Source organism: Fukomys damarensis, unplaced genomic scaffold (assembly GCF_012274545.1).
Source record: "Fukomys damarensis isolate Sample0158 unplaced genomic scaffold, DMR_v1.0_HiC HiC_scaffold_33, whole genome shotgun sequence".
In the NCBI taxonomy this organism is placed as follows: Eukaryota; Metazoa; Chordata; class Mammalia; order Rodentia; family Bathyergidae; genus Fukomys; species Fukomys damarensis.
Window position 1 is genome coordinate 44,379,840 of NW_022900945.1, and position 20,744 is coordinate 44,400,583.

Genomic DNA, 20,744 nt, shown 5'->3' on the forward strand with positions numbered 1-20,744 from the left:
TTAGTCACTTTTAATCTTTGCTTTTGAAATACCTTTCTCCTTCTTTATTTTATTGTTTGTAATTGAGGTCTTTATTCTACAGCCACAATACCAAGACAACCACCTGGTTGGATCCTCGTCTCTGTAAGAGAGCCAAAGCCCCAGAAGACTGTGAAGATGGAGGTAGAAATTCAGAAACTTTTAATCATGCCTATTCTCTTAATTCATTCCTGCTCTTCTTGCTTAGATTATAAGTTTTTCAAAACCCTAAACAAACCATAATGTGCATAAGCACTTAAGAGTGAATGGAGCTCATAGTCAACTCACTGTGGTAATTATATCATTAAATAGTTTTATGAGAAATTTCATTTATCTCTTCTGTGAGGGTTACAGTTTTTTCTTTAAAATAATCTTAGAGGTAAATTTGCCTTTTTAAAAAAAGTATGTCCTAAAGACAAACTTTTGAAGTTCTAAATAAATATTCAATATATTAGGCACATTCTCAACCACAAACTGTCATGTTGGTTGAGTCTTCAAAAATATATTTAACCTAGTGTGAACTAGTACAGATGTGGTAATATCTCTGGCTGTTCCTTAGCTAAAATTAGAGCAGCAATAGAAACTCAGTGAAATCTGTAATTCAGTCTCCTTAAAACACAATCTTAAAAAATTATTAGAAAAATTATTTTTGTAACGATCTTCAGTTAGTAATGTTAATTATTGTGTATTATATAAGCTTTCTGAAATAATAAAGTCCTATAAATAAGTGTAAAATTTATCCAAAATTATTTTTTGGAATAAATAGTTGTAATTAAAAAGAATTTCCACATATTTTTTTCAGCATGGTTATAATATTGAGTTTTTCTAAGAATAATTAAAAATGGAATTGTTTATAATTCTATTTATAATGACATAAAAATTATAAATCTTGGTATAGATCTGTTGAAATATGTTCAAACTCAACACTGAAAATAATACCTATCTGGTCATTTGATTTCCAACCAAGGTACCAAGTCAATTAAGTGAGGAGAGGAAAGTATCTTTGACAAATCGTGTGGGGACAAGTTCATATTCACATGGAAAAATGAATCTTAACTACACTTCACTCCATACACAAAAATTAGTTTCAGATATGCAAAGGTCTAAGCATAAGAGCTAGAACCATAAAACTTTTAGGAAAAAAATAGAGGAAAGTCTTCATGGATTTGGGATTGAAAGAGATTTCTTATAAAGGCTACAAAAGCATGACTATAGAAGAAAAAATTGATATTCTGTACTTAATGCAAATTTTAAGTTTCTGTTCATTAGAAGGCACCATTAAGAAATTAAGACCTAATCTGGGCATGGTATAGTACATGCCTGTAATCCCGGCACTTGGGGGGCTGAGGCAGGAGGATCACTGAGAGTTCAAGACCAGCCTGGGCTACATAGTGAGTTTTTAAGGCCAGCCTGCTGAACTGCATAGTGAGACCTTATATCTCAAGAAAAAAAGGAAATGAAGATCAAGTTGCAGATTTTGTAACATATAGCTAAGAAAGGAGTTATGTTCAAAATTTACAAGGAACTATTTTACAACTCAATAATAAGACAGTCATATTTTGAAATGAGCAAAATGTTTAAATGAACATATTACAAAATGGCCAAAAACCACATGAAAACATATTCAAATTTTATGGTCATTCAACTAGTTTGAAAATTAAGACCACTGTGAGATGCCACTTTATAACCACTAGAATGACTTTTTTTTAAGTAATGTTGGTGAGGATGGAGATTAAACAGTATCCTTTACACATTGCTATTCAGGATGGAAAATGGCACACATGCTTTAGAAAACAGTTTGGCGGTTTCCTAGAGAGTTAAATATAGATTTAGCAAATGATGTAATAATTTCACTCTCTTGGATAGCTACCCAAAAGGAGTAAAAACATACGTCCGCAGAAAGACTTGTATGCAAACATTCATAGCAGTACTATTCATAATACCCGAAAAGTGAAATCAACCCAAATATTCATTAGCCAGTAAATGGATAAAATGTGATACAGCTCTATAGTGGAATTTTCAGCAATAAAAAGGATCAAAATACTATACATCTATGATTCCCAAAAGTATGCCAAGCCAAGCATGATGGGATACACCTGTAATCCCAGCTGTTCTGGAGGCTGAGGCAGGAGAATTGCAAATTCCAAGCCATACTGGGCAACTTAGTGAGGCCTTGTCTTGAAATAAAACTAAAAAGGGCTGGGGGTGTAGTTAGTGGTAGAGTGCTTGCCTAGCATGTGTGAGCACCTTGAGTTCAGTCCCTCGTACCAGGTAATGAAAGAAACTAGACCAGATATTGTATGACTTCTTTCTCAGGAAGAGGCAAATCTATAGAAATAGAAAACAAGTTAGTGATTGCCTGGGGCTGAAGATCAGAATACAGATGAGCTGTTAACAGCACAAGGGACCTTAATGGAGTGACGGAAATATGGTAACACTGGATTGTGGTGACAATTGTACAATAGAGTAAAGTACTAAAAATCACCAAATTATATACTTAAAACAGATGAACTTTATTGTATGTAAAATTTATCTCGACTAAGTTGTTTTTAATATATTTTTATTAGTGCCTATTACACAACATACTCGGTTTCAGTGTGGTACTTTCATATATGCATGTAGCACATTTTGTTTATATTCATCTCCTTATTTCCTTCCCCAGTTCTTCCCTTTTGTCTAAAAATACTCTCCCAATAAAGTTTTTTTTTTAATGACCAAAGGACTTGCATACTTCACAGAAGAAAAGAATGGTTACTAAGAATGTGAAAAGGGGGTGCTTGTCATTAATCATCACTACAGTGAGATACACTGATTTTCACTCAGGGCTAAAGATACCAACCCCGTCCTCTGAAAGGACTACAGTCATCTCCACTGACAGCACCATAGATTGGTGAGATTTTTAGAGCAATTAGAACTTTATCGTTAGTGGGGATGGAAAATTGGGTGAGCATTTTAGAGAACTTTTGGCAGTTTCCTATGAGGTACTGCTTCGAGAAATGACAGCTACAGAAATTACCTTGGCAGCTTTAGTGACAGTAGCTCAAACCTGGATGGAGGTGAGGTTTTTAGTTTTAGTTTATTGTTTTGTTTTGAATATTCGAATGACAGTTAAACATCCTAAGTATCCATCAACAAGAAACTGCATAAATAATTTATACCATGAAATACTACTCACGAGTAAAAAGAAAAAACTGTTAACACTCATCAACATGGGTGAATCTCAGAAATGGGCTGAGTAAAAAACCTGAATCAAAAGAATAGGCGCTTGATTGTCCATTATTTAAACAGGCCAGATTCTTTATAGTGAGAGAAATGAGGAGAAGAGAGAGAGGACATGGGGTGAATGGAGAAAATTCTCTGAAATGAGGCGTATTTCTACACCCTTTGAGGCAGCACTTACGCAGGTATATGGAATCGTCATACCCTTTTGTTGTAATCGAGCAATCAGTTATATTAATTTATTGAGAGAGCACTTAAGATCTCCACATTTTACTATGTGTCAATTACTACTCAAACGATTCTTATGCTATATACTTCCTTATCTGTAAGACTTTAAATGGTAAGTTCTTTCTTACGGTGAAATCAGCCATTATGAAGGCAAATAAAATATAATGCAGAGTTTGATTAATATGGTGTGAGTCTTTCAGGGCATGTCTATTTTATTTTGGAACTGGGGATCAAACTCAAGACCTCATGCTTGCAAGGCAGACACTGTGCTGCTGAGCTAAATCCTGGCCATAGGACAAGTCTGTTTTGATGGATTCCATTCCTTTTCCTGCCCTTTAATTGTTTTAGTTCAATTTTCTGCCTTTTCCTGTTTTTTGTTTGTTTTTGTTAGAGGTATTTATTATCATCACTCTATCAATTTACTGTAACAAGTACCTTTATCCAAATCCTTAGTATTACCCTCTATTCTGAATTACATTTCCGCATTTCCTATTGCTTCAAGCCTTTGTTTTTATTTGTCTTCCTAGCACTTTAAAGTGCTACTACTTTTTTCTGGTCCTGAAGTTCTGACCTCCGGGCCTCCAACACACGAGGCAAGTGCTCTACTAAGCTATATCCTCAGGCCCTAGATAAGCCTATTTAAAACTAAATGTGACATCTTTCTCCTGCTGCCACCCCTGTACAGCTTCCATTATAAATACCATCCTCATAATCATCTGGGCCAAAATCTTTGCAATCATGTTTGCTACTTTTTCTCTTCTTGGTCTTCCCTATGTGGTTTTTACTAAGTGTAAAGAAACTGAGCCACCATCCGTTACACAGTAAGTGCTCATGAAACATATTAACTCTAGCTATTCTTCCCCCACTCCTTATAGGGGAATCGAACTCAGGACCTTGTGCTTGTGAGGCAGGCATGGTGCCACTGAGCTACATCCCTGGCCTCCCTTAGAAGTTTTTAAACCCATTGCTTTTTCTTTTTCTCATTTTGCCAGTGCATTATTCAAGTTCATGTATATAAAATGATACAAAAACTGAAAGAATTTTACAGTGAACATATATGCCCACCACTGAGATATTACCATTAACGTTTTGTGATATGTGTTTCTTCCCCCACCCCACAATGCTGAAAGTCATATCTGGCACTTTGCACGTGGTAGGCAAGCATGCTACCACTGGGCTACCTCCCTGGCCTACATTGTGCTTATTTACATAGCAATCTATCCATCCGTCCTCTCTATCCATGTTTTTTCCTTTATACTGTATATTCCTTTACATTTTTCTAATTGCCACACACTTGGATTATTCTTGGTCTGTCTTCCTGTAGTTACTTCTATCCCTCTAATATATATTCTTTATGCTGAGGTTCTCCAAAATGGTGGTACTCAAACTGTCTGTTGACTTACAAGAAGATATTAAAACTTATTTTTCCTAATGCTGAGGAAATAGGGCCGGGGATTCAGCTTAGTGGTTCCGGTGCATGCCAGGCATGGTGGGGCATGACTGAGGCAGGAGGATCACTATGTAGCCTGGGCTACATAGTGGGTTCCAGGGCAGTCTGAACTACACAGTGAGAACCTGTCTCAAAAACGAAACAAAAACTACCCTAATACTGAGGAAATGTATATAAACTAAGCTTCAGTGCTGTTTTGTGTACAGTGATAAGGGCTCTCCTACTCTTCCCGTACGTCCCATCATTCCGTATACCACCCAGTGTGAATGTGCATGCATGCGATGCCCTTCCTTTTTTTTTTTTTTTTTTTTTTGTCAGAGTACTGTGACGTTTTGCAGTTTACTTGTGCCAGGTTTAGTGGGTTTGAAGTTTTTAAATTAGCCCACAAAGAATGGAAATGTTGATTTAACAAAGAATTCTGCAAAGATACTACCCAAGCCAATAGTAAGAAAATGGTTGAGTGGACACTCTAACACCTCATCTGAGGTTTTTTTAAATGACACTGTGGTAAAATGCTGATAAATATTTGGTCATCTTCTTTTTAAATACTTGGTTTTATATATGCTGTATTATAGTATATATTATATATCTTCATGAGTAAACATGTTCAGTTGGTTTTGGTTTTTGTTGCTGTTTTAGCTTTTTGAGATGCAGTCTCACTGTGTAGTTTAGGCTGGTCTTGAACTGACAGTCCTTCTGCCTTAGTCCCCAAGTGGTAAGATTACAGGTGTGTACCATCACGCCTGGCCACGTTCAGATTTTTTTCCTGAGAAGGCTATATGATCAGAAAACCTTGGAGACATTGCCTAATATTGCTAAATTTAATCTTTCTAAAATATAACCATAGCTAGGGATTTAGCTCAGTGGTTTCACCACCTGCCTTGCAAGTGCAAGGGCCGGAGTTTGATCCCTGGTACCAAAATAAATGAATAAAATATAATTATCTCTCCACTGCTCCACACTGTTAGCAGAATAAAGCTTAGAGTTCTTGGTAAAGTATTACAGATTTTTGTATATTGAGCCATATTCTGTAATTCCTTTCGGAGTACCTTTGTGGCATAAATGTGACATAGTTTTCTCTCTGCCTTTATTACATACCATTTCTTCTGCCAGGAGCCAACCTTGTTCCCTGTGCCCACCTGCTCATACCAATTCTTCTAAACTCACATCTAAAGTGTAACTTCTTTGTAGCCTCCTGTTTTGTTCTGTTCCATGTCAGAATTAGGTGTTCTCTGTACCCAGTAACATTGTGACTTATCTCTAGTATACCAGTTGGGTTGTAGCTCATACCACACTTCAGGAACAATTACTTTGTCTTATTCACCTTTCTAGATCCCTTTAGTAGAGTCTTAAATGTTAGGAAAAAGGGAAAGAGGGACAGGAGGAGGAGGGGGAGAGAAGGGAAAGAAGGCATCTGCTCCACATTGATTTGTTCGCCTTTCTAGGAAATATTTTTTAAGTTGGTAAAGCTTGGGGAAGGTCAATAAATAATAAACCTGTCTTTGTTTACTGGCTTGTAGTCAAGATAGAAGACATCGGTGACAGACAGGTCAGAGTGCAGCTGATTTGAGTATGGCTTGGCCTACATCTGTTGTGGGCTTCCTGATGTTTTACCCCTGTAGGAGCAGAGCTCAACTCTCAGTCCCTGGCCTCTCTGTTGAGCCGCAGGCCCCTCCTTCCTCCTAGAAGGCTTTGTGGAAGAGAAACCAGAATGCACCTCTGTGGGCAGGCGGGCGGGCAGGTGGGCATTGAAAACGCAAGACTCCAGAGTCCTGCGCCAGGTGTATCAAGTTTGTTCTATAAAGCTCATCTGTCAGGTGAGATGTTCTTTTTTTCCTTAGGGAAGAAATTAAGGGGGCTCAGAGAAACTGGAAATGTTCCTCTCATCTTTTCTCTTCCGTGGAATTTGAAGAATGGGAGGGAGCACGTGCCTCATGCTCTTTACGTTATGTGGCCATGTCTTCACCGGCCCAGGACTAACCAGTTCACTGCTGTCACGCCAGCGTAATTATTCATAGGGCCCCCTTTTAGTCTCAGATATGAACAGTGTATAACATGATCGTAATTACATCTGAAAATAAGCAAAATTGCATTCAGTATTCTAGCAATATTACCAGATTCTGGGGTGCTAGAGTTCTTACAGGTGATTAGGTCCTTTCTGACCCAAACAAAAAAATTGAATGAAACAAACATAAATGGTGGCAAAGCTTCGCATATATTTTAAAGGTGTGGAGTGGGGAGCAGAGGGCTAGAAGAAAAACAGGCTCTGCAGAGCAAGTTTTGTCCGAGTAAAAGGGGAGGAAAAATAAAAATTGCCATGCAGTGGTGGTGAACCTATGGCACACACATTTGTTTTTCTGTTAAGACAAAAGATGTTATGTATGAGTTGTTTTTTCTAAAGTAAAGTCTCAGTATTCAGATTTAATTGGTAGTGCTCCCACTTAGTGATACATAGAGTAGGTTTTGGGCAGTCTTCTCTAAAATGTTGGGCACCATGGTGAGCTCTTGATGGCAATTCTCCTTTTTGTATTTCCTGCACTGATAGCACACCCATGTTATACTATCAGAAACCTGCTCCAGTTCCCTCAGGAAGCCCCATGCAGGGCTCTGAGAACTATTCTGTACCTGAGTTTTAGGATCTTGTCAGCCTGCTTTCCCAGCCAGTTTTAGCCATGCCCTAGCTTTTTATCTCAGGTATAGTCTGCCTCTGTTAGTATAAGGGCTACTCTCCCATCCCTACAACTGGGTTCAGCTTTCTTAGATTGCCTGTACTCGATCTAGTGGGGAGACCTCAGTTGGAACCTTGAGCCTTTCTGTTTTATGCTCAGCCAACCTTTACCATGATCTCTGTACACGGTCTCCCCCTCCAGTGGGTGACCGTAGTCCCATAATAGCCTGTTTTCAGGATGGATTGTAAATGACTCCCACTGATACGCTCCCTCATGCCTTGCGAGTAGATGCTGAAAAGACAATAATAATATTTTATGAAGAATTTTATATTTTAAGATATTATTTGTCTTTTGTTAAACATTACAATCTTTTAGGAAGACCTTACAAGTTCTAAAATTTGTCCTTTCCTTCCCAGTCTTCTGATATTCAGGACTCAACTGTGTTTTTAATACTATATCTGATGGTTTAATTGATACACATATTTATCTTCCATTCAAATAAAATAATTAGTGTTTTGGTTTAAGTAGTTATCTTAAAAATACAACATCAGGAATCCATTCTACTCTTTACCCACCCCATTTCTCTTACCATGAAAGAAAAATTAAATTTTTACTAGAGGCGGCTTAAAGTGTATTGAATGTTGATGTCATTTTGGAGCTTAGAGAATGATAAAAGAAAATTACCAACTGAATAGAACTCCACTATGAGAAGGCAATTGTAATTCATACATTTAAATAAGAAAAATCCTATTTTGGGAAGAGAAAAGAAAGGAGGATAAATTCATGGGAGTAGAAGCAGCCAGCTGCTTGATGCGCCAGAAATAGTTTTGCCTTTTGATTTAACTTTTTTGGGAAATGTTTAGCTTCTAACACCGGAAAAGATGGTTGGATAGAGTAGGTCTTATCTCAAAAATAAATACAGTAAACACATTTCTCTTGGTCTTGGTCTTCCCCATAATTCCTACATGATTTTTTTTTAACAAGCAAGTTAACAAAAGTCCTGTCTTAAGGATTCAAACTTCCATTTTACTCTTCAGGGGCAGCAGTATTCTTACCTTTGCCCCGCCTCCCTTTTCAGGGCTTTCTAAAGTTACCAAAGACCTCATGTGAAGCATCTGTTAGTGTTGAGCATGACTTTCACATCTGTCTTTTGTTTGTTTTTTGTTTGGTTTGGTTTTTTGAGACAAGGTCTCACTACGTAATTCACACCACCCTGGAACTTATTGCATAGCCCAGGCTGGTCTCGAACTCATAGCAATCCTCCTGCCTCAGCCTCCCAAGTGCTGGGATTACAGGTGTATGCTACTGCGCCCAGCCCACATCTGTCTTTTTTAACACCTGCCATTTCTTGAGTGTGCGGGTGCTAGGCAATCTGCTAGGCGCTTTCGATCATTTGTTTCTTAACTTCCTCAAATTCATTTTTTATTTCTATAGCCATTTTCATATTAGATATTCAGTAAAAATGTTGTTATGTATAATTTTTATTCCAGAAGAGCCAGGCACCTAGAAATGGTCACAGCCTTCTTCACTCTTTCCTCCTTAGTCCCCATGTAGTCATTAAATCATATTACTTTGCCTCATTTATCTTTATTATGTTATTCATTCTATCTCACCATTCCTGCTACCACTTCCATAGTTACAACTTTAAGTTCTTGTCTCCATGTTTTCTCTGTTTTTATTCTCTCTCCACACCTTCTATTTCATCTTTAATCTTTTCATATATATATCATCATTTTACAGTCCAGCTTATTCAGTTCTGTCATCATCAAAATAATCAAATTTATTAACCTGGCACTATAGGGTTGTTACAATTTGGGGTTTGATTCTAAGATTCCTCTCCCTTTCACTCTGTTATACCACATTATTTGTAATTATGAAAATGCCAGGCACTCACAGCTCAGTGCCTGTGGATATCTGGAAGACCCTTTTCCCGAGTTCCACCAACTTCTTTCAAAGGCTTTCCCCACAGGCACTCTTACCGGACAGCTGGTGTTGCTCCTCTTCACTCCAGAAAGTTCATCTTTATCTTGTCCTTTATCTCTTCTGTCTTCCTATCTAGACTATGAACTCCCCATTTTTTTTTTACTTTTTTTGGGAGGGGTACTGGGGATGGAACTCGGTTCCTTGTGCTTGTGAGGCAGGTGGGGGAACCACTGAGCTGGATCCCTGGCCCTAGATCATGAGCTCCTGAGGTGAAGACCTGTGTTGGGTTTCTAGCTTTCATTTCTGCATAGGGAAGAAGAAGGAAGGAAATAAGTGAATGAATCAGTTCACTAGATATGTATGTACTTATAAAATTGGTAGCTATTTTAGTCCTTCTTTCATTACCTGCGTTTTAAAAGGGCAAATAATAATCCACTTATTTATCTGCATTAATATACCTCACAAAACACTACTAATAATATCAGGGTTTAAAATTACCAAAAGTAACTCAGATGATAAATTGCCGCATTTGTTTGTTCTACTATAGAAGCGTTATGCTTAACGTGTTAGTTGCTAATTGCTTTAAGTGTTAAAATGTTAAATCACCTTTGTATTAACTCTGAAGTGTGTTGATATTTTATCCTTATTAATTATTAGTACATCCTTTTTAATGATTATTACAAGTGTACTGTATCAGCTCTCTCTGTGGTTCCTTCACTTCGGCAACCTTCTCAAGAAAAATCGTAGATACAATTGTGGCATAGCTGTATAATTCATCCTTAGCACCATTTAGTTCTCATGCTATTTCAAGACAATTTCTAGTAAAGAAAATAAACCTCTTTTGTAGAAGATGAACAGTGTGCCAATTTTTTTTTTTCCACCAGTACTAGGGATCAAACTCAGGACCTTACACTTGTGAGGCAGGCATAGAAAATCAACAGTGATAATTTGGTAATATTGGTATTGTTCCTTTTCACAGATATAATCCAAAAATTATTGTTATTCGTATAACAATTACTTGGTAAAAAAATTACCTATTTAAATGATGGCCATTTGCTTTGTAGCTGCAGATGAATTGACTTGTATCTTAATACTTTTTTTTTTTCTGTTTTCACGTATTTCAGTTAGTTCCACTATTTTTGTCTTTTCCACATCAAACATTTCAACCAGGTCCTTCAAAGGGAACCCATAAAAACTGAGGAGTGAAACTACCAACTTATACATACATGTACATGCAAAAACAAGAGTGTTGGAGAAAGGAAAGGAGGATAATTTAGAATTTTTTAAGAGGCTGATCATCTCTTTTGTTTTATTCTGAAAGAAGGATAATAATTGTTTTCGAGTAAAACAGTTTCTGTAACTTGACAATTTCATTAGAGTGGGATTCTGACTTAAAAAATTAATATATCAACTGAGCCTCAATGATAGAAAGTTAGTGACATCTTTGCATCTGTTCTAAGCCTGTTTGCTGTCCAGCATACTTCATTTGTATATTTTTCAGCATAGCAGAAGCACCATAAATGAACTGAAAATGCAAGTATAGGACATCAGAGTGTACATCTGTAGGTTTTTTAAAAATTCCTTCTTGCTCAACTCATATATAATTGATAGCACTTCAACCACCCTGTGGAACATTCCTGCCAGTGTAATCCACATCTGACTAATGAGATGGTTCTTCATAAACCTTCAGTCTTCAAGGAATGTAGTCAAAGTGGGAAAGAAAAAAGAATTCTTTCTTGACAGAGTCAGTTTATATTGGAAAGGCTGGAATTTTTTTTCAGCTATCTCAAAAATCAACTACCTTCAGCTTTACTCATTATATTTTATTAGTCAATTACTTGGAGTAAATAATTTATAATAATGCTATGTAAGATATTTCTTTTTAGCATTAATACAGATTACATAGATACACATTACACAAGGTACTGTGATTGTTAAATTAGTTTTCTTCCAGACGCTAAGGTCAAACTAATATGAAGAAAAATAGGTACTTCCTTGAGTTTTGAACAAATTCAGATTGCCTTCCTGAAATGATAAAAAAACCAAGACTGGGCCTTCCTGTGAGAAATAGGTCAGAATGTAATAAGAGAAATGATTATGTATAATAGGAAAAAATTTTAAGAAGCAGCTGCTGCTTGTATTGGACTACAGATTAAGTGTGTCTCGTGTCAGTATTACCAAACTTCTTTAAAATATTTACAGTGATTTTTTTAATAGTAGTATTTAATGTCTTATGATTCAGATAAACACCTTTTAGTTTAATGTCAGCTTTTGTTCTAGGATTCTAATTTTCTGCTTAGATAAAACTTGCCTATTGGAGAAGCCACTCAAACTTAACTGTGTGTGTTCTTTGAAAATAAGCCTCAGCTTTTTGACTCCCAAGTATAATAAAAAAAATTCACTCATTGATGAATTCTTTTTTGTTGGTTTTGAATCTGGCATTTCACTAAATTTTCTTTATTTACAGAGCTTCCATATGGCTGGGAGAAAATAGAGGACCCTCAGTATGGCACATACTATGTTGAGTAAGTTTCTTGCCCCAGTTAATATTCTCCCACAGGTTTTCCTTTCAGCATATGGCTTTAGGGGACACTGGACATGGCACTCAGGGTTCTATCATTGAGCTCAAGAAGTTTTCAAATGGAAGAATAAGAAGGTAGGGGCAGCAGGCCCCTCCTTTACTGCCTTTGAGCTTCGCAAAAGCTGGCCTTGAATTTCTAAATATAAAAGATAAGAGGAGGAGCCTGGCATCCACCTGCAGTCCGAGCTCTGTGGGAAACTAAGGCAGGAGGATGGCTTGAGACCAGGGCGACATAGCAAGACCCCATCTCAAACAAGAAGAGAGAAGGTGACTAGGAGACTAATGGCTAGAGATGATGTCCTTGCTCCTGTAGCTTTAAGGTGAAAGGCAGTAGATGGAAAACTGACATGGGGACATTGGATAGGTGACCCCCCACCTTTGTTTTTTTGTGACAGAGTCTCACTATGTATGTAGTTCAGGCTGGCCCTGAACTCACTGTGTAGCCCAGGATGGCCTCCGACTTGTGGCGATCCTCCTTCCTTGGCTTCCCAGGTTCTGGGATTACAGTCTTGCACTACTATGTCTGGCTCTTGGATAGGTGAACTCTTGAGGTTGCTTCCCATACCACCAGGGTACTTATTCTTCTGAAAACAATTAAAATACCTTAAAAGCATAAATTTTTGAAATATGAGATTAAAAGTACATTCCCAAAGCCAGACATGGTAGTGTACACCTGTAATCTCAGTACTTGGGAGGCTGAGGCAGGAGGATTGGTTCAAATTTAATGCCAGCCTGGGCTACATAGTGAGCTCAGTACCAGTCTGAACTCATAGCAAAACTCTTGTCTCTACAAACAAACAAACAAAAAGTGCATTCTTTTTTAAGGAGTTAAGGATAATTTAGTATAGGGAAGGGCAGAATTGCTTTTTATGCAGCTGCTATGGTTAAATTTAAGTGTAATTATATGTCAGAAGAGCACCAAGCACCTGTTTTATATTAGCCGAAGAAACTAGGCCAATGTCACATCCAATTTTTCTTTTTCTTTATCCAGTTGCTACATTGTTAACAACCACTGCAATCACCTTCTTTCCAGATGATGTAGCTAGGATTTTGACCTCAGGTGGCCAGTACCACACAAATGATCATACCAAAAACATTGCTATTTAAGGCTTAGCAGAGGCAAAATGATAGTATTATCTAAAAAAATAGCATATGTACCTATTTTTATGATTGCTTATTAATTTCAACACTTGTGTCATAAACCATGCTATTTTATGGTAATCATTTGAAAAGTAAGCATCTCTGACTCTTGTATGATCTTTACTGTGTAGGCTATTATTGAGTCACTATGGTTAGAGAGATTTTTAGAATAGCCTTGAAACCCACTGTATATCCTAAGGAAATCACTCAATTCTATTGATCCTTAGGTGTAAGTTTGAACACACGGTCAAGAAGTGAAAGTCATTTGCCTGTTACACAATCTTGAGCTAAGTGATCCGGTCCCCACTAAACAAGGATATAACTGTTGTTTCCATGTTTTGTAGTTCCTTTGAATAGCTATGGTAATTTTATTTCCATTGTATTGTTTAATATGTTGCTGATACTGATGAAATGTGATATGAAAAGTTCTGTAGATAGCAGCTCTTTTGTTTTTGCATAAGGCACAAACAACTGTTCTTCAAGTAAAGGAATAGTTAGAGGCCAACTGAAATGGTTTTCTGGGATGTCTGTTAGTCTTGTATTTTAGCCTTTGTAAAATTGGGTTGCAATCAACTATTATTTACCATTGACAATGCTGAACATTTCTGAGATAATGATTCTCATTATTACCCATTCCAAGTAAATTTGAACACACGGTCAAGAGGTGAAAGTCATTTGCCTGTTATACAATCTTGAGCTAAGTGATCTGGTCCCCACTAAGCAAGGATATAATATTGAAACAACTTTCAGACAAATCCCGGAGGGACCTGCTCCCAGTTATCATGGAGGTGCGAGAAACAGCCTGAAGTAGAAGCAACAACAGCAGCAGCACTGTGGTTTTGTACAACTGTTCCCAGAACGAGCTCATTTACAGGGGGTAATTTATTAGATGAAGGAAGAGCAGACTGTACTCAACATGCACATTAGTATGGCGTCAGCTGAGCTGTGGGGAGTGTGGCTCGGTTCCCAGATTAGCTAGGTTTTGAATTTCGCCTGTAGTAATCTGCCTGCTTTTACTGATGGAGATAAAAAGCTGTTACTTGAATGGCTACTCTTTGGCGCTCTCAGTTTGTCAGACCAGATGGCACAGTGATTGCTTTGGCAAGAGCCTTGTAGTAGTAACACCGACTGCAATGGCAGTTTTTCTTCCTGAATATTTATTTTAGAGGCTGAGATTCTTAAATGGATTGGTTAATTTTGAAAATGGAATTATTCCAAAATTAGTTGTAGGCCTTTTATAAAAATACATATTTAAGAAGTGTTGTCTTGATTGTTTTTCATTAAAGGTCTCAATATGCTCAGGTGACAGTGTTAAAATATACATCTAGTTTCTTACCGCATGTTCTTTATGAATTTGAGGTGAATTTTTAAATTCTAGATATTAAACACAATTGTAATATAGGTGATATTCCAAATTATATATTATATATTGAAGAATGCTTTTTTGGTGCCCTTATTTGGCTTTTCTGATAACCTGTAATACTGTCTTCTCTTATAGAGTATCTCTCACTCCAGAGCTAATTATAGATAGTAAATAATCTTTTACAACTTAACAATATGAGAATGTAAATAACTAAAAGAAAAGGAGAATATTTTCACTTTTTTGTTTTACGTTGAAGAGCAACTTTTTAATCTAGTCTAGGGTAACAGGTATAATTACTTCCTTCACTAAATCATATTCTTTTGTCAAAGAATTTTCAAGAAAAGGATTATTCATTGCTGTACTTCTACTGTCTTCTCCCACACATTATAAAGGATGTAAATATAAATTACTACTTTTTATGTTCTAATGCCTGGGTGGCAAAGTGAGTCACGTTAGTGGATGACGTTAAAGGGAGCCAAGATTCTTTCTAAATAGGTTTCTTCTTTTCTGAGTGTCAGTTTTTAGTTATTGTTGTTTTCCTTTTGAGTACATAAAATGTCAGTGCCTATTTTTTAAGTGGTACTTAACATTTTTATTTTTACAGAGGGTTAAACAGAACTCAGTGGAGAAGGTGCCCCTTCTAAAAAGAATATCAAGTGGAACTTGCCATATTTGAAACTATCCGCATTTGTTGTGAAGCTAATATGCAGCAGAAGCCAACAGGACAGAGAAAGCTAACATTCCTAGCTATAAGGATTATTTGTTCTTGTCCTTGGTGCCCTTTTCTCCTTTACCTCTAGTGTTCACAAACAGCAATGCAACTCTTTGATTTGAGTGGCTATTTAAATGTAGGTTTTGTAATATTCAGCTTATCTAAAGAAAATCATATCCTGAAAATTCTCATAATTTGGGTGTTTAATTCTTGGTGTTGACTAATGCCATTTCTTGTTGAAATGGATTTTACTGGAAAACATTTGTCTGAAATATATTTGTACTATGGAAGTGCTAGAACATGATTCCCACAGTTGTGGTTTTCAAACTTAAAACAAAACAGTTGTAACCCGCTTTCACCTAGCTGACTTGCAGGATCAGCGGTGGTATAGTCCGCTCCTAAAACACACAGTTGCCCTTCAGTGCAGCTGGCTGACCACCTCTACCCTCTCATCTCCCCACACTCTTCTGCTTTGCCTCCTCAGAATCCTGTGTTTTTCAAGAGTCAGTTGTGAGTGTTCCCGGTCATAAGTGCCAGTTAAACCCTTGTGCTTATATAATAATTTAATTATTACATATTTATGAAGAAATTATATGTGAAGTTGTCCTGTGACACAGTATAATTAAAGAAAGTCATTTTGGGTTGGGGGGACGTGCAGCAGATCAAATCCAGGGCTTTTTGGGGAAGCATTGTACCAGTGAGCTACATCTCCAGTCCCAAGAAAGTCACTTTCTTAGTTTCTGCTGAATGGATGTGGGCAAGGCGGTGGAAAAGTAGTGTTCTGGAAGAGTTCTGTACTCAGGTTTCTTTGAAAGTATCTTTATAGCTTGCTTCATTTTAGAAAAACTTAAAATCCTTTTAACATTAGCTGCTATTTAAAAAAATTATTCCATCAAATAAGCGAGTTTAATTTTGAAAACTGTTGCCTGCCATATATGGTAGGTTTGTGGAAAGCTATGTTAAGTGTGATATTGTGAGTTTCAGCTGCTTTGACTTATAAGCATCTTCTGTGGACCTCCTGTTATCTCTTGTCAGTTTCTTTGTGTCCCGTAGTCTAAAGATAAATGTTTACCCTGTAACCTGTGGTAATGGAAGGGTATGAATCTGTGTAAAAATATGTAACTCTTTTATCTGAGTCTAAGTGCATATTTTCTGCATTTTACAGTCACCTTAACCAGAAAACCCAGTTTGAAAATCCAGTGGAGGAGGCCAAAAGGAAAAAGCAGTTAGGACAGGCTGAAATTGGGTCTTCAAAACCAGGTAGAACTTTTTGTTTGATCTTTTCTTCTAAGAATAAGTTGTGAAATTTGTATGCTGAATTAATGAAAGTAAGTTTGAACTTTTTACTGCTGGAACTTTGAAATTCTACAGGGAATATCTAATACTTACCACTGTAAAAATATGAATAATCTTAATAAAACATCTGAACATTGTGAGAAATACTGAGATTTTTCTTACAGTAGTATAAAAATATGAAATTATTGGGTGAAAAATCAGGAAGCTTTTTTAAAATGAGTTTGAAGTTTAGTTTTGAAAATTGCATTGTTTCTTTATGTCTAAGGTCAGGCCCTATTTAAATCGTTATGACTTCTTCTGAGTTAATCGCTGAAGTCCAATGTCTGTACCATTCAGGAGTCTGTATTAACCAGTATGAATAATAAATGTACCACATTATTTGCCTACATCCCTGAGTATCAAGTAGGATGGTAGGTATCAGTATATCAATTATTTGGAAAACATTTTTAAAATACATGAAGTTTTGATGATCCCACTCGTACGTATTTTGGAAAAGCTTCCCAGAAAGTCCATATACTTTACTCACATCCATCCCTTCTTCCATCTGTCATTCATAACCAGGGATCTGTTTGCTCATGGTTTGGTAATCTAGGAGACCTCCCACTTCAGTTGCCCATGAGAAAAGTGGTCTCTTCTTATAACTACTTTTCAGAAACCCAGATCCCTCTCTTAAATTCTTCAAGCAATCTGAGTTTAACAAATATTTTTGAGCCCTTACTATCTGCACAGTGTTTTGCTAGTTACTGGATATTAAAAATGATTGAGTTTAAGACAAGTTTTACCCTTAAGAGATCACAGTCTAATACAGGAAACTGTTGGTTGTACTATGTGGTAATTGGTACCATTCTAGTAGAATAGGTAAATGTGCAGATATAGGAGCAGGTTTATATCTCATCTATTTTAGTTTCCCAAAATCTCTTTGCCTCTACTTTCTCATCTATAAAATAGGGATAATAATAGTACCTATCTCTTGAGGTAGTTATGATGACTGTGAAAATCAATACATTTAGAGAACTTACACTTGTATTTGACATATGGTGACTGATAAATGATCACTTTCATTGTTATTAACAGAGCTGTATAGTAGTTATTATCCCTTCTACTGGGGATACATTTAAAACCCTTCGTGTAGGGCTGGCTCAGTGGTTCTGCCACCTGCCTCTCAAGCACAAGAACCCACGTTCGATCCCTGGTACAAAAAAAAAAAAAACCTTTATGGATGCCCAAAATCATTAATAATACCAAACCTTTAGCTTTCTCAGAGTCCTGAAAAAAATCAACTTAAAGGAGGAAAGGCTTATTTTGGCTCAGGGGCTTCAGAGATGCCAGTGCATGGTCTCGCGACCCCATCATTTTGGGCCAGTAGGGTGGCAGAACATCGTGGCTGGGACATGGGGTAAAGCAAAGAGAGGAAGGGGCAAATCTCTTCATATGCCCTTAAAGAACACCCCATGGATGCACTTTTTCAGCTAGGCCTCACCTCCTGGAGGTTCTGCTACCTCCCAGGAGCACCATCAGCTGGAGACCAAGTCTTCACCACATGAGTTTGGGAGGTACATCTATGTAAGATCCAGACAATAACAATACCTGTGATAAACTTTCACTTCTTCACTTAAAGGGAGCTCTTTATGGCTTCTCCTTGGCATCACTACTCATACTTTAGGGCCATTATTAGGTGAAGCAAAGGTTATTTGAATATAAGAACAGTGATATCACAAGAGTTGATCTGATAACTCAGACAGCTAGCCAGTGACTCAACTAAACGACAGTAGTATATACAGGACTGATATGTTGAACAGAAGGGTGATTCATGTCCCAAGTAGAATGGAGTGGGATGGCACAACATTTTATCTCACTACTCAAAGCAGCATGCTATTTAAAACTTAGGAATTGTGTATTTCTGGAATTTTCCATTCAAGATTCATTTAAGATTTTAGGACTTCAGTTCACCGTGGGTAACTGAAATGAAGCCATGAACATGGGAGGATGACTGTAATGGACTGAGGGGTGGGAGAAAGTAAGACCAAAGCCATGAGGTGGGAAAGGAGGGGCTTTCCCCTTCCAAATGACATAAAAGCATTCTATAGAGAAGTGATTCATTAGCTAAGTGCTTTTCAGTGATTCAGTCTATGAGCTTCAATTCTAACAATTCTGCATCATCAGATTCTCTCTCATTTTCTTCTTATAGGGTTTCTTTTATTTGAGGTATACAGGTTGGATCTGCAGGCTCTATTCCTTTATAGTTGTTTTTGTTCTCAAACCCACTTCTCATTTTGGCTCAGATGTGGAAAAATTACACTTTACTCGAGATCCATCCCAACTTAAAGGTGTCCTTGTTCGAGCCTCACTGAAAAAAAGCACAATGGGATTTGGTTTTACCATTATTGGTGGAGATCGGCCTGATGAGTTCCTACAGGTGAAAAATGTGCTGAAGGATGGCCCAGCAGCTCAGGATGGGAAAATTGCACCAGGTAAGGAGTTTTTCAGAATTACTAAAGAATAGTAGTACTGTAACAAAAATTATAGAAAGACATTTTCTCTATGTATGTATACAGAAAATAAATTCTGTAACTGCAGTCTTCTGTATCAAAACAGTTTTCCTACAGCCGGGATTGGTGCCACACCTGCCTGCGCCTGCCTCACAAATGCAAGGTCCTGAATTTGATCCCTGGTACCAAAATATAAACAAAAAAAGGGGGAAAAAACCTGTTCATCCTCAAAATCAAGTATATGCTAGCTTAAGGAAAGGCCATTTTTACAAAGAAGCAGAAACTATTAGAAAAAACATATTAAATTTTCTAGAATACTTTGTATAGTTTTTAGATAATCCCTTAGCTGTACAAAGCTAAAATGTAAACCATCTCAGAGGACCGCTTGAATGATACTATTTGGTTGGGTAGGGTTCTTTTGGAGCTATCAAACCTTTGGTTATAATCTCTTTTTGAAAAATAGCCCATTATGATATTTATTGTGATAGCTAATTGTCATAGCCTGTGGTTTTTTTCCTAAGATTTTGTTTGTTTGTTTGTTTCCTCAGCCTTACTGATTGTAAATAAAATTGAATGCCAGTGTTAAAAGTATAGGTGCAAACGTTACTGGTTTTACAGAGCTTTATAAACTTAAGTTGTCTTTTATATAAGTTTTCCCAAAATCTTGACTTGGTAATTGTTTATGGGTTTTTTTTGTTGTTGTTGTTTTTAAGGCAGGCGGTAGAACCACTGAGCTAAAACCCTGGTCCTGTTAGATATTTCAACATGGCTGAATATTTGTGGGAGCTCAGGGAGGCTCCAGACAAGTTACTGAGCCCTGAGCAAAGGTGTAAGCACTTTTTTTTTGCAGCAGGGATTTAATAATCTATGGAAGTTGCTACTTTCAGGCTTTTCAAATCCTCAGTTCTGTCACATACCACATAATACAGACTCACATTTGGATGGGTCTGTTGTCATGACACTTTTCACTTTGTTTTGTTTTGGTTTTTTAAAATAAAGTCTTGATGAGTTGCCCAGGTTGGCCTTGGTCTTACGATTTTCCTGCCTCAGGCTTTCAAATCCTGGCATTATAGTTGTATGCCAGGACCGCTGGCTCTTTTCTTTTCCCTCTCTCCTTTCCTCCTCTCCCTCTCCTTCCTCCCTTCTTCCCTTCCCTTCCTTATGCTGCACTGGGGATTGAACCCAGGACCTTGTTCATGCTAGGCAAGTGCTACCATCGAGCTACTTGCCCAGCCACCTCCCCTGTATTTTTTTAAGACAAGGTCTAAGTTGCCCAGGCTAGCCTCAAAACTTAGGATCTACCTGCCTCAGTCTTCAGAGGAGCTAGGATGATAGACCTTCACCATGCTACGCTTGCCATGGTACTTTGTGACACAGATACTGTTATTTTCAATTAATATATGGATCTATCATGTTATATTTTTCCAGTGAGTTGATAGAAACTTAAAAATAATCAATAGTTACAGTATAAATAAATGTTTACTATTTATAAGATTAAGATTAATAGAGCCAGGCATGGTAGTGCACACCTGTAATACCAGCATTCTGGGAGGTTGAGGCTGGAAAATTATTAGTTTGACCCCAGCCTGGGCAACTCGGTGATTTAGCAAAATCTTGTCTCAAAATAAAAAGTAAAAAAAAAAAAAAAAAAAAAAA

The 20,744-nt window shown here is 37.2% G+C and overlaps 1 protein-coding gene across 3 annotated transcripts in view; it reads left to right on the plus strand.

The window, feature by feature from the left end:
• Positions 1 to 20,744, plus strand: part of Magi3 (membrane associated guanylate kinase, WW and PDZ domain containing 3) — a 101,210-nt gene that overhangs the window by 41,871 nt on the left and 38,595 nt on the right. For all 3 annotated transcript variants that reach the window (XM_010631266.2, XM_010631267.2, XM_010631268.2), the window contains exons 7-10: positions 83 to 162; positions 11,975 to 12,032; positions 16,469 to 16,563; positions 18,882 to 19,070. In XM_010631266.2, coding sequence (XP_010629568.1) covers positions 83 to 162; positions 11,975 to 12,032; positions 16,469 to 16,563; positions 18,882 to 19,070 — 422 coding nt within the window. The remainder of the gene's footprint in view (positions 1 to 82; positions 163 to 11,974; positions 12,033 to 16,468; positions 16,564 to 18,881; positions 19,071 to 20,744) is intronic.